This window comes from Solanum pennellii, chromosome 5 (genome assembly GCF_001406875.1).
Source record: "Solanum pennellii chromosome 5, SPENNV200".
Classification (NCBI taxonomy): Eukaryota; Viridiplantae; Streptophyta; class Magnoliopsida; order Solanales; family Solanaceae; genus Solanum; species Solanum pennellii.
In genome coordinates this window covers 73166084-73179439 of record NC_028641.1, presented here as the reverse complement: position 1 = coordinate 73179439, position 13356 = coordinate 73166084, and the positions used below count along the sequence as shown (strand labels likewise).

General features: G+C 33.9%; 1 protein-coding gene and 2 pseudogenes across 1 annotated transcript; 2 read left to right on the top strand and 1 right to left on the bottom strand.

Annotated features, from left to right (window-relative positions):
* Nucleotides 1–5143, top strand: part of LOC107019754 — a 12365-nt pseudogene extending 7222 nt beyond the window's left edge.
* A 56-nt stretch (nt 5144–5199) lies between these two features.
* Nucleotides 5200–5712, bottom strand: LOC114077210 (annotated as a pseudogene).
* Nucleotides 5713–11734: 6022 nt separating this feature from the next.
* LOC107019752 (B3 domain-containing protein At2g33720-like) lies at nt 11735–12262 on the top strand. Its single transcript, XM_015220129.1, has one exon. It carries the CDS (start codon nt 11735–11737, stop codon nt 12260–12262), a length of 528 nt encoding a protein of 175 aa, XP_015075615.1.
* The last annotated feature ends 1094 nt before the right edge of the window (nt 12263–13356 follow it).

The window sequence follows — 13356 nt, the reverse complement described above, 5'->3', positions numbered from 1 at the left end:
AATTTTGCAATCTTAGATTGTAATGCTAAAACTGTAACGTTGGCCAAGCCTGGGACAGATCCATTAGTGTGGGAGGGTGACTATATTTCCACCCCAGTTCGTATTATCTCTTTTCTTCATGCTAAGAGGATGGTTAGTAGGGGTTGTTTAGCTTTCTTGGCCCATCTCAGGGATGATACTTCCAAAGTACCTTCGATTGAGTCTGTTTCGATAGTCCGTGAGTTTCTGGATGTGTTTCCTGCAGAGCTTCCTGGTATGCCACCGGATAGGGATATTGATTTTTGTATTGATCTGGAGCCGGATACTCGCCCCATTTCTATTCCCCCTTATAGAATGGCTCCAACTGAGTTAAGGGAGTTAAAGGCCCAACTTCAGGAGTTGTTAGGTAAAGGTTTTATTAGACCAAGTGCATCCCCTTGGGGCGCTCCTGTTTTATTTGTGAAAAAGAAGGATGGAAGCCTTCGGATGTGCATAGACTACAGGCAGCTGAATAAGGTAACTATTAAGAACAAGTACCCTATTCCTCGAATTGATGATTTGTTCGATCAGTTACAAGGTGCTTGTGTCTTCTCTAAAATTGATTTGAGGTCCGGTTATCATCAATTGAAAATACGGGCAGCAGATGTGCCAAAGACTGCTTTTCGAACCAGGTATGGGCATTATGAATTCTTAGTAATGTCTTTTGGGCTTACGAATGCCCCTGCTGCTTTCATGAGCCTGATGAACGGGATTTTTAAGCCATATCTGGATCTCTTTGTTATTGTATTTATTGATGATACACTGATATACTCAAAGAGCAGGAGAGAACATGAGGAGCATCTGAGAATCGTATTGGAGTTGTTAAGGGAGAAAAGGCTTTATGCCAAATTCTCCAAGTGTGAGTTTTGGCTCGATTCAGTGTCCTTCTTGGGGCACGTGGTTTCTAAGGATGGAGTGATGGTGGATCCATCTAAGATTGAAGCAGTAAAGAGTTGGGTAAGACCTACTAATGTTTCAGAGGTAAGGAGATTTGTTGGTTTAGCTAGCTATTACCGCCGATTCGTCAAGGGATTTTCTTCTATTGCTTCGCAGCTGACAAAATTGACTAAGCAGAATGTTCCATTTGTATGGTCGGATGAATGTGAAGAAAGCTTCCAAAAACTTAAGACCTTGTTGACTACTGCACCAATTCTTACCTTGCCAGTAGAAGGTGAGAATTTTATTGTTTATTGTGATGCATCTTATTCTTGTTTGGCTGCAGTGCTAATGCAGGAGAGGAATGTAATTGCTTATGCTTCGAGGCAATTAAAAGTGCATGAACGTAACTATCCGACCCATGACTTGGAGTTGGCTGTAGTTGTATTTGCATTAAAGCAATGGAGACATTATCTATATGGGGTCAAGTGTGAAGTTTATACAGATCATCGTAGTTTACAGTATGTCTTTACTCAGAAAGATCTAAATTTGAGGCAGAGAAGGCGGATGGAACTGTTGAAGGACTATGATATTACTATTTTGTATCACCCAGGAAAAGCAAATGTTGTGGCAGATGCTTTAAGTAGAAAAGCAAGGAGCATGGGTAGTTTAGCCCACTTACAGGTTTCTAGACGCCCATTGGCTAGAGAGGTTCAGACTTTGGCTAATGACTTTATGAGGCTGGAAGTGCTAGAGAAAGGAGGATTTTTGGCCTGTGTGGAGGCAAGATCTTCTTTTCTTGACAAGATTAAGGGAAAGCAGTTTGCTGATGAGAAGCTGAGCCGAATTCGAGATATGGTATTGCGAGGAGAGGCTAAAGAGGCAATGATTGATGAGGAAGGCGCTTTGAGAATTAAGGGAAGGGTATGTGTGCCCCGTATTGATGATTTGATTCACACTATTCTTACAGAGGCTCATAGTTCAAGGTATTCTATACATCCTGGTGCAACCAAGATGTATCGTGACCTAAAGCAACATTTCTGGTGGAGTAGAATGAAGCGTGACATTGTTGATTTTGTTGCCCAATGCCCGAATTGTCAGCAGGTAAAGTATGAACACCAGAGGCCCGGAGGGACACTCCAGAGAATGCCCATTCCTGAATGGAAGTGGGAAAGAATTGCAATGGATTTCGTAGTTGGTCTTCCAAAGACATTGGGTAAGTTTGATTCTATTTGGGTAATTGTTGACAGGTTAACTAAGTCTGCTCACTTCATTCCGGTCAAGACGACTTACAATGCAGAGAAGTTAGCCAAACTCTATATCTCAGAAATTGTTCGATTGCATGGAGTTCCACTTTCCATCATATCAGCTAGAGGTACGCAATTTACTTCTAAGTTTTGGAGAACATTACATGCTGAATTAGGTACTAGGTTAGATCTTAGTACTGCATTTCACCCTCAGACCGATGGTCAGTCTGAGCGAACGATTCAGGTGTTGGAGGATATGCTTCGTGCATGTGTGATAGATTTTGGTGGTCATTGGGATAAATTCTTACCCTTAGCAGAGTTTTCATACAATAATAGCTATCACTCAAGTATTGATATGGCCCCATTTGAGGCACTGTATGGGAGGAGATGTAGGTCTCCCATTGGAGGGTGAACAAGTCTTGCTGAAGGTTTCACCCATGAAAGGTGTGATGCGGTTTGGTAAGCGAGGTAAGCTTAGTCCAAGGTATATTGGTCCATTTGAAGTTCTGAAGCGCGTGGGAGAGGTGGCCTATGAATTGGCATTGCCTCCAGGGTTGTCAGGAGTGCACCCGGTATTTCATGTGTCTATGCTGAAAAATACCATGGTGATGGAAATTATATTATTCATTGGGATTCAATTCTCCTTGATGAGAATCTGTCTTATGAAGAACAGCCTATTGCTATTCTTGATAGGGAGGTCCGCAAGTTGAGATCAAAGGAGACTGCGTCTATCAAAGTTCAGTGGAAGGATCGGCCAGTTGAAGAGTCCACATGGGAGAGTGAGGTCGATATGAAAGAAAGATATCCACATCTTTTTACTAATCCAGGTATTCTTTCTCGCCCTCCCTTTTCTTGCTGTGATCGTTCGAGGACGAACGATGGGTAAATTGGTATCTATTGTAACAACCCATTTAGTCGGTTTAAGTAGTAGAATTATTTCTGATAAATATTTACTAGGTCGACGGACGATGCGACGGACCGTCACACGCTGCGTAACCCCACACGATGTCAGACTTCCACTAAAGTTTTTAATGGGTATTTCTTTTGAACTATTATAATTATGAAATTAATTAGTGGAGTAGCATTTGAGTTAGTGGGGGTTAAAGGAGATAATTTAATAACAAATAGTGGGTTACTTTTACTATTTTTATAATTAGTCTTATATATTATAATTAAGGGATAATTAATCTCAAGGGGAAAGGAAGAAACTCACCTGCAGAGAAGCAACATTAAAACTTGGTATCTTCAAATTGAAAAGGTTCTTAGGCAATAAGGAAGGCAAAGGCGTTGGAGAGGTAGCTTGCTTGATTTCAGTTCTTCGGTGGAGGTAGGTTATGGTTTATTTCTATGTGATAGATAAACTCCAAATAGCGATTAATATGTATTGAGTGGTATTATAAAGTCTCCTATTACTTGATTGTGTGGTTGTATGTTATGATTGTGTGGTTTGCCTAAAATTATGAGACTATTGAATTTTAATCTTGAATCCTCTCTATTGAAGTGATGTCTTGAATAAAGAAGGCTTGATGGAAATAATATATCAATGATTTGAAAACAGTGTTAATAAAGGATAAATTAACGGTATTTTTGGATCGGAGTGTCACGTTCCGACACGATATTTTTGGATCAAAGTGTCACGTTCCGACACGGTATTTTTGGATCGGAGTGTCACGTTCCGACACGGTATTTTTGGATCGGAGTGTCACGTTCCGACACGGTATTTTTGAATGAAAGGAATCTTGAATTATATTAATTTACTCAAACTCAAAGAACCTATTTTCCAAATGAGTATGGTGTGGAGGCATGAGTCCTCAAAGGTGTGCTTGATGTTGTGATTGATGGTGTACCTATTATGGTGTTGTTGTCAACGGTTTATGTATTTGATGCTTGTCATCTGTTAAGTATTGTGGTTGACTGTATATTATTATTCGGTATATATTGTTTTCTATTTTGAGTTGGCCGATGATACCTACTCAGTACGTGTTCCTTGTACTGACCCCTACTTGTATTTTCTTCTTTGTTATTTTGTGGAGTGCAGCAAGTGTGCCATCGACTTCGACTCGCCCTCAGTTCTAGCCAGTCTTCAGCACATCAGAGTTCGGGGTGAGTTATTATTCCTAGCTCGTGCTGGATTCTCTTCTTCACGTCTTGATGTCTTTGAATTTCGGACATGGACCATCTTTTTACTTATATTGGTTTCTTAAATACTCTTAGACTTTGTAATTTGAGGATAGATGTTCTTGATGTGATGACTTCCAGATTTTGGGGATGATAAGTGTAACTTTAGAAGCTTATTTACTTAGTTACCTTAAATCAGATTTTGAGTCTTCCGCATTAATTTTTTGTTAATTACAGTTGAACTATTGGTAAATGTTGGGGTTTAGATTTTTTGGTTCGCTCACCTAGTAGGTTAAGGGTGGGTGCCACTCACGAGTTCGTTTTGGGTCGTGACATTTCCTTAGCATTTTTGGACCAAGATGATCCCTATGATATGGGAGGGGATCACAATTTCTTATCTGGTGGAAATGGAAGATTAGTTCATCCTTTGACTGAAAATGTGCCTATTATTTTTCTAAAAATTGTGCATATCATTCGTTATGGTAGAGATATTGTAAAGGTGACTACTCGGGCCGATTATTTGATGGAGATATGACATTGTGCATCGTTCCTCTCAGAGTTTTGAAGAGTCGTTCTATCAGCTTCATTCTAGAGTTGCCTAAAATAAAAAGTTGGACACAATAAAAAGATTGGGTTTTGAATTGTTATATAAAGTCGCAATGTTATTCTCGTTTGTGTTTTGGGACTCAAATGTTGATATCTTTGGTCATGGTATTGATGATTCTTTTTATCGAGGGGAATTCTTTCTATTCTAAAACTATGCAACGATTGCTGGTGGACCCTATTTGTTAGTTCTAGTCGCTAGAGAAGTTGCACACAAGTCTTAGAGAATGAGCCCTACTAATGCAGTAACAAAAGTTCTTCAAATTTTAGGTAAATTGTAGGTTCCACATTGAATTTGCTTTCAATATACCAAAATCTTATTTTTACCAAAGCAAAGTTAATGTGGAACTATACCTTTTAAAATTTGAAGAACTTTAGTTACTGCATCAGTAGGGGCCATTCTATAAAACTTGTGTGTTGCTTCTCCTGTGACTATAACTAACAAAAAGGCCTGCCAAAAACCGTTGCATGGTTGAAGAATAGAAAGAATTCCCTCAGTCAACTAGGATCATCAACAACATGAACAAATATATCAACATTGGAGTCTCAAAACACATACGAAAACAGCAGTTCAACCTTATTTAATAGTCCAAAACCCAATTTTTTTTGTGTCCAATTTTTATGAGATAACTATGGAATGAATGTGATCGAACCACTCTTTTAAACTCTGAGAGAAACAATGTGCGATGCCACATCACCCTCAAATAATTGGCTCCAGTAATCACCTTCACACTATCTCTACCATAATGAATGACATACACAATTTTCCAGAAATAATAGGCACATTTTCAGCTTGAGCATGAATTAATCTTCCATTTCCACTGGGAAAGAAGCAATGATACCCTCCCATATTATAGGGGTCATCTTGGTCACGTGATGCTAATGAAAGCTCTGAGAGCAAACTTGCATTTTCATATTCCAGATTTTCCAGATGTCAGTTAAACAAAGATCATCTCTTTAACATACAGCGGAACACCAGAATCATTTTGCAAAGTCTCTGATCTCTCTCCAAGAGAAATAACTAGAGATAATTCTTGTCTAGCCTTTCTTGTCTTGTCCAAAAGTGCATAGTAAGCAGCCTTCACCTTTTTTATCCAAATACTTATCTACGGGCTTTCCATCAGCAAGACAGAATGGACATTGATCTAGAAGTGTATACGACAACCGTTAAGCCAACAAACAAAGTAGATTTCCTAGTGTACCTGTCAAAACACTCCCTCTTAGATCAACAACTACCACCTTATTTCCTCATTCCATATTTTTTGTATACACCTACCACCTGCACGCTTTCGTCCCTCCAAAACAATAACCTCAAACCCAAATAACATCAATTATCATACAGTCGCCAACCAAGAAAGACTTACCCCAATAACAATCACTATGTCTTTACTTGGCGCAGCTGGAATCATGTTCTTAATTGTCACTGCCAACACAAAATTACTATATATGTATGATAACAAATAGTTATAGGCAGAATTTAATAACTCACTACACCATTCATGTATAACATTACCAAACATATCTTTTGTCACCCAAATCGAAACATTTTCACGCCATTTTGTAATAATGTGTCCTAACTAAAATATAGTGACATTGGTATATCCTGCCAACCACACCAACAACCCTAGATTAAATTTTTTCATCCTTTAACGAGTTAGACGAAAATTCAACCATCAATGCAACTAAAGCCTCAGAAATTGACTCTTTTTATATACAAATAATCTCATCTGGAATAACTCCCCTTCTCGAATTTTACTTCTAACCACTTTAGAATCAACTTTCTAATAGAAAAATCAGAACTTTTCACTTGAGTTTTGCTAACTTTACCTGAAGAAGATGAAGAAACCAATGTTGATCGTTCTTCATTGACATTACCGAGAAAACCACTGGATACCTAATCTAAAGACTATTTACTGTCAGATCTACCTCGTCTTCTATTCATAGTAGGAGATGGAAATGATTGAGGATCAAATCAGATTTAAGGGTATAGTTAGAATTTGGAACTTAACTGAAATTGGAAGTGAAATCAAGAGTTTGAGTTAGACAAATGAATTGGAACTAGACAGGGATTTTGTTGATGGATTTTTCTGCTTTTTGTAACGATTTTAGCAACTGAGAAGAAGATAACGGGATCAGAGAAGATGAAAATGGACGATTGGAGAAGATGGTTTTTGGTCTTATGGATGCTCAACTTTTTTTCTTGGATTTAACTAAGTGAAAATGGAAGGAGAAAGATAGTTGTTTTGGTTCTTGAAAATGGAGGAGAAAACAAGGTGAAATATAAAGAACAAAAAAGACAAATATATGCATGAAATTCAATGTATTTTTGACTTAATTAAATGCATCCTTATTATTTTAGTTTAGTTTTTGTTACACCTAGTAATTTTCATTTAATGAAAATACCTTTTAAATTTATAAAACCAAAACACCATTTAATTATTTTTTCGTCCTTGTCAAACTTCAGTAAATTCAATTTTAGATTTGATATATTTAAATATTCAAACTTCAGATTAGAGACTGTTGAGTTTATTTACTATCTAAACTTTACTTTGCTGGTTAACGTTCGATTTCTAATTATTATTTTTTTTTGGAAAGAGTAAAGCGTCCGATATACCCCTCAACTTTGTCATTTAGAGTTGGTATACCCCTCCTTATAAAATGTCTCATATGTGCGCTTACAGTATATGAATGACTCACATATACCCTTACCTTTACAAAAGGACCTCACATATACCCATCATCTAACATAAGTGGAAAAAAATAGTTTTAAGTTTGTTTTTTTTACTTTAATTTTTTAAATAAAAAAATCATGCGGGGATGTATAGGATAATTATAGTAAAGTTCAAGTTGTATTTTAAAAATTTTCACATATAAATTATTTTTTGACTTCTTTGATTATCATTGTTTCGGTTTCTTAGTTTTTTCTTTCATTTTTTTAGTGTAAAGAAAAAAAATAAAAATGGTCTTTTTGCGAGTATTGTAATTTAGTATGTATATTTATAAAAAAGAATGGGGGCATCTATAATAAATTTCACAAGAAAATTAGTGAAACAAAATAATTAGACCATTAAAATAATAAATTTAAATTAGTCATTGAAAAATAACAGAAAAAAGAAAAAATAACTGAAATGCACAACTAAAAGTTCTTTATTGTCTATTTTTCTCTACTTTTTAAAAAATTACTTAAATCTCTTATTTCACTTAAATAACAAATCTGCCAGATACATAATTATCTTTTACCTCACACATGTCACCATGTCTCATCCCATTCATTTTTTTCCTCCCTAAATTCACTCTGTTACATTTTCAATTACAAATCATTATCTCAATTTTATTTTCAAACTTTTCTATCTCGATCCAACCATTTTAAAAAGGAGTCCAATTTCTATGCATTTTTTACTCCTTTAATCTCTTCTAACTTCATTGCATAATCTTATCAGTTATAATTTTCATCTCAATTTGAATTTCAAAAGAAGTTTTTCTATATAGTCAATCAAAGTTAAACCACTGAATTAGGTATTTTTCATATTCTCAATTGTCCTTTTTTCTTTTTTCTTTTTTTTGTTTTTATCCTTTTCTCCAGATACATATGATTCCACATTCATTCTTGTTTTATACAATGTATCATATTCATAACTAAGGTGTTGATACGTAACCCTAATGTTGTTGAATCTTCGATTAGTTTTATTATATTCAATATAAATGTACTTAATACATATACACTTCCCAATGTATAATTTGCATGTATCAAGTTTTTCAATGTGTCATCAAAATCTTATTCAAATTTAAAATGTTGTATACACAATGACAAATCGATTGTGTGTTTTGTATCTACACTCTTTAATATTTGTTCAGTGTTATTCAACTTACAATGCGATGTATCTGTACATATTACCCATAATAATCTTGACACACAAAAACTCATACGACATTATACAATATGCAAACATTAAAAAATTCAGTGATACATAATATGATATACAATTTTTTTCAACTTTCAAAGCAACACGTATCTAACAACGAACTAACACATATCGACAGAATTTGATAATCATCTTATAACATGTACTAAGTTCATTAAAATTATCAATGATACAACCACTCACAAAAATCCAAGACTGATATATATATTAATGTATCATCCACATTTATCTTAGTCAAAACAAGTAATTTAAATAGAGCAACTTTCACATATAGCAAACATAAAATTCAATTTGTATGTTATAGCAAAGTTTGCATAGTTGCGCTCAATAGAAAACATATATATGTATACAATTGAAACGAATTGTATAAAACGAGAAAGAGAGAAATTATATATAATTTGAATTTGTAAAAAACGAGAAAGAGAGAAAGACAAAAGAGATTTGGGCAGGGAAATATTTGTATTGTATAATTATAAGTGTATAAGAGGAGTATATACAATTTGAATTTGTATAAAATGAGAAAGAGAGAAAGACAAAAGAGACTTGGACAGGGAATATACAATTGAATCGAATTGTATAAAACGAGAAAGAGAGAATTTATATACAATTTGAATTTGTATAAAACGAGAAAGAGAGAAAGACAAAAGAAACTGGGCAGGGTAGTATTTTTATTGTATAATTATAAGTGTATAGGACGAAAATATATGTATTTGCATATGTATATGCGAGTTTCTCTCGCTTTATAAAAATAGAAACACAATTTATATATTTCGTTTCTGTTTGTATAAGCGAGAGAGGTGAAGGTAGCAAGTGAGATTAGGGAGAGTGGCGAGAGAAATCTGGGATAAGGAAAAGAGAGAAACGAAAATATATGTACTTATACAATTTCCTCTCGCTTTATACAAACACAAACACATTTTATACATTTATGTTTGTATAAAAAGCGAGAGAGGCGAGCGACACTATCACCAAACGAGAGTGGCAAGAGATTCCACCACGGAGAGTGGCGAAAATAGCTGTAGTTTGCTATAGGGTACAATTAAATCAAAGTATATTTATAACATTCAATTTGAATTAATAGTTTGCTATTATATACAATTTTCCCATTTAAATATCTTAATTGTTACACTATTTATATGTACAATATACACAATAATAACCTGATAATAAAAATCTTTGATACACATGCTTGATATTTCAAAATGTAACTTATCCATCTGAATTGTTAATCCATTTATTGCATGTATCATATACAATATATTATGATGATACATTTTATATAAATCACATCCGAATACAAAACTATGACCACATCATAATATGATGACTTATATATTCAGATCAAAACGATAAAACAAAACTATAACAATGATACATTGAAAAGATATTATATACCAATGAAAGAGAGGGCAGAGGGAATGGTAGATGAAGTGGTTGAACAGTCGGTAATGGATAAGATAATAAAAAAGATAATTCTTTCGTCGGATAAGAAGCCAATGAATTAATGACACAAACACCATATGAAAAATCACTCTTTCTTCTTATATACATACACATCCACTTCCCATGATGTACATATGAGTTCTTGATCTAAAGGTATCCTTCCCAAGAATAGGTTTCACTGAACAACTGTAAATGCATATTGATATTGAACTACAGAGCATTATTTGTAACCTAACATACCAGATGAAGAAATCACAATAACCGAGGTGTCATACAAATCTATAGATCCTATTTGTAATCAACTGATAATTCTCATTATGATAAACTTATATTAGATGAGTGAAGACTTGACCTCTTATTACAATTGTCAACTTTTTAATGATTTCTCTAGGAACGTTCATTGCTAGGCCCAAATTAGTTATCCACCAATATTCCTTTAAGCCGGGAAAGAAATAGATTTATGTAAGGTACTCTATCAAGGATCAAATCATTGCTAGTAGATTTGAAAAGTACCTAATTCAGTAGTCATCATCTCTTTCTGAATAGCTCTTGTGAAACTTTTGTGATTTCGAATTGATGGAAAAGATAAAAATTTAAATTTTGAATTTTTTGAAGTTGTTATCGATTGGAATGGATTGATATCAATTAGATCTGCAGGATTCATGGGAAATAAAATCAATTTTATGTTAATATCCATAATAAGCGCAACAAACAAGTTTTATAATATATCACAATTAATGTATCCAGATAAAACTTATGTATCAAGATGATTGATAATTTATGGATATTTTGTAAAATAGAAAAGAGTAGGGATAAAATGTAATTTAGGTCTTACACTATGAGATTTATGTAAGTTATACAAAAAAAACATGTAAGGAAGATCAAATATGTCACATATGGATTATATTTTTTACAAAAAAGATAATTAAAAATAAAAATAAAATTATTATTTTTCTCTTTCGTTAGAGAAAAGAGTATATAACATTAGGAGTATAAATGAGTCATTTTTATAATAAGGGGTATATCACCTCTAAATAACAATGTTAAGTGGTATATCAGACCCTTTTCCCTACGAGAAATAAACATGCTTCAACAATATCCAATTTTTCGTGGGAAGAAATATTCAAGGACAGAAGAAAAAAAATACAATTGCCAATATAGAAAGATATATAAAAGGAGAAACTTTAAATATAAAAATTTAGCCAATTAGGTAACTCAATAATTATTAAAAGATCATTTTTGGAATAAAACTTAAAGTTGTAAAAAAAATAGAGAGAAGTATAAAGAAAAACTTTAAAAATAAAAATCTGGTTAATTAGGTAACTCAATAATTATTAAAAGACCATTTTTGGAATAAAAATTAAGGTTGACAAGAAAAAATAAATATCACCCAGAATTCTATGTTCCCACTCAAGGTTGGAATAAAAATTAAAACCTGATTTTACTGCTATAAATAGAGTGTTGTTGCCTTTCTTTTTTCATTGTATCCTTCCAACAATTTGTTCAATGTCTGATCAAAATCCCTTGGTTAGCCTTAAGAAGACATTCTTTTACAATTTCTTTCCATCAAAAGCTGGAGAAGAAACTTGCAAACTTAACAATACTCCACATGTAGTGACTAAAGAACTAATTAAGATAAGAGACATATACCCTCCTCCAAAAATCGATTTGGAAAACCCTTGGCAGATCAAGAAAAAGATTACCGGTGACGAGATTATTGTAGGAAAATTGGTGATTCCATTTGTCGAGACGTTTGAGTACATTCTTCGATACTGGACGTTGGATGCAACAAAAAGTTTGGAGAATGGGTGTGATGTGCATGTTGACGTATGGGATGTAACGGAGGAAAATATCCTTAAGAAGTATGAAGGTGGAAGTGTTTTCTTAAAGAAATTGCACAATGATGACTTTTATCTTTCGTGCATCAAATTGTTCAACAATCGCGGATTAAGTAATGGTGATGAAATTGGACTTTATTGGGATCCTAGATCTTCAAGTTTAATATTCAAATTACTTTCTCAAGTTTGTGGTTAGTGAAAGGTCCAAAAATTTAGGACCAAAAACAACATATATACCAAAGTCGTTTTGTTACCTCATTAATTATGATTGGTAAGGTAAGGCCTAACCCCCCTTACTTTTATTTATCTCCATTGAGATTCTTTTTTAATTTCTAATAGAAGACCACTAGACACTCAAAGTGGTAATTTTCCGCAAAAATAAAAATAAAAATATAGTTGTAATAGCTGAAGATTGTAATATTTGCTTCTATGAATTCCCAATTTAGATTGCATATTCCCTTTTTTGTACCTTTGTTTTCGTTTCTTTTTTTTATTTAAATATTTCATCGCGCAAAGCAATATCTGTTTTCTCCACTGATTTATTTCTTCTCTAAGTTGCAAACAAGAACGGATACCTCTTTCGTTAATTAGTATCTCCAACACGTGGGGATACATATACTCTTCAATTAGACGATAGGGATTTTCATTTCTTCTAATTCATATTGCTTCCTGATTTAGATATTTATTCTTAGATGGATATGGATATGAAAATTTACATTATTGAGGCATATGTAAGGGGCGGGGCGGGTTAGAGAGGGTTTTTAAAGATTAATGTGGGGGGGAGGTGAGGGTATATGTGATTTCAAACAGGTTCAAACGTAATTTTAACTTTTTACATGTTATAAGAGTGATAGAGCATTATTTATTAAGATAATTTCTTTAAAACTACTAAACGGCTTTCCACATCATTGTTGGTTTGTTGTCGAAATCATTGAGCAAATGTACCCTTGAAACGCAATCCAAAAACAGCTGGTTGCAAAATAAGCTATTGAACCACGCAAGAGCTTCACCATCAAGGTAGAATGAAGGAAGCGGAAGCCAGTCATTCGCATCGAATCCAAGGTATGTGAAGTACAGCTTGACCCAAAAAATCTAGCTCGTGCCATTGCCACTGAATCTAAGTAGAAACATTGTGTTGTTGGATTACGATCAATGAAAGCATCAATGTAACAAATTCAAATTCCTCGCTATATTAATAAGAGAATTGGAATGTGATTACAACTTCAATACTCAAACAACTGAATTATAATGAAAATATTGAAATAACAAGTAACTAAGAAAGAGAAAAGA

Coding starts and splice junctions, on each gene's coding strand:
- LOC107019752 (XM_015220129.1), top strand. CDS start 11,735: ATGTCTGATCAAAATCCCTTGGTTAGCCTTAAGAAGACATTCTTTTAC.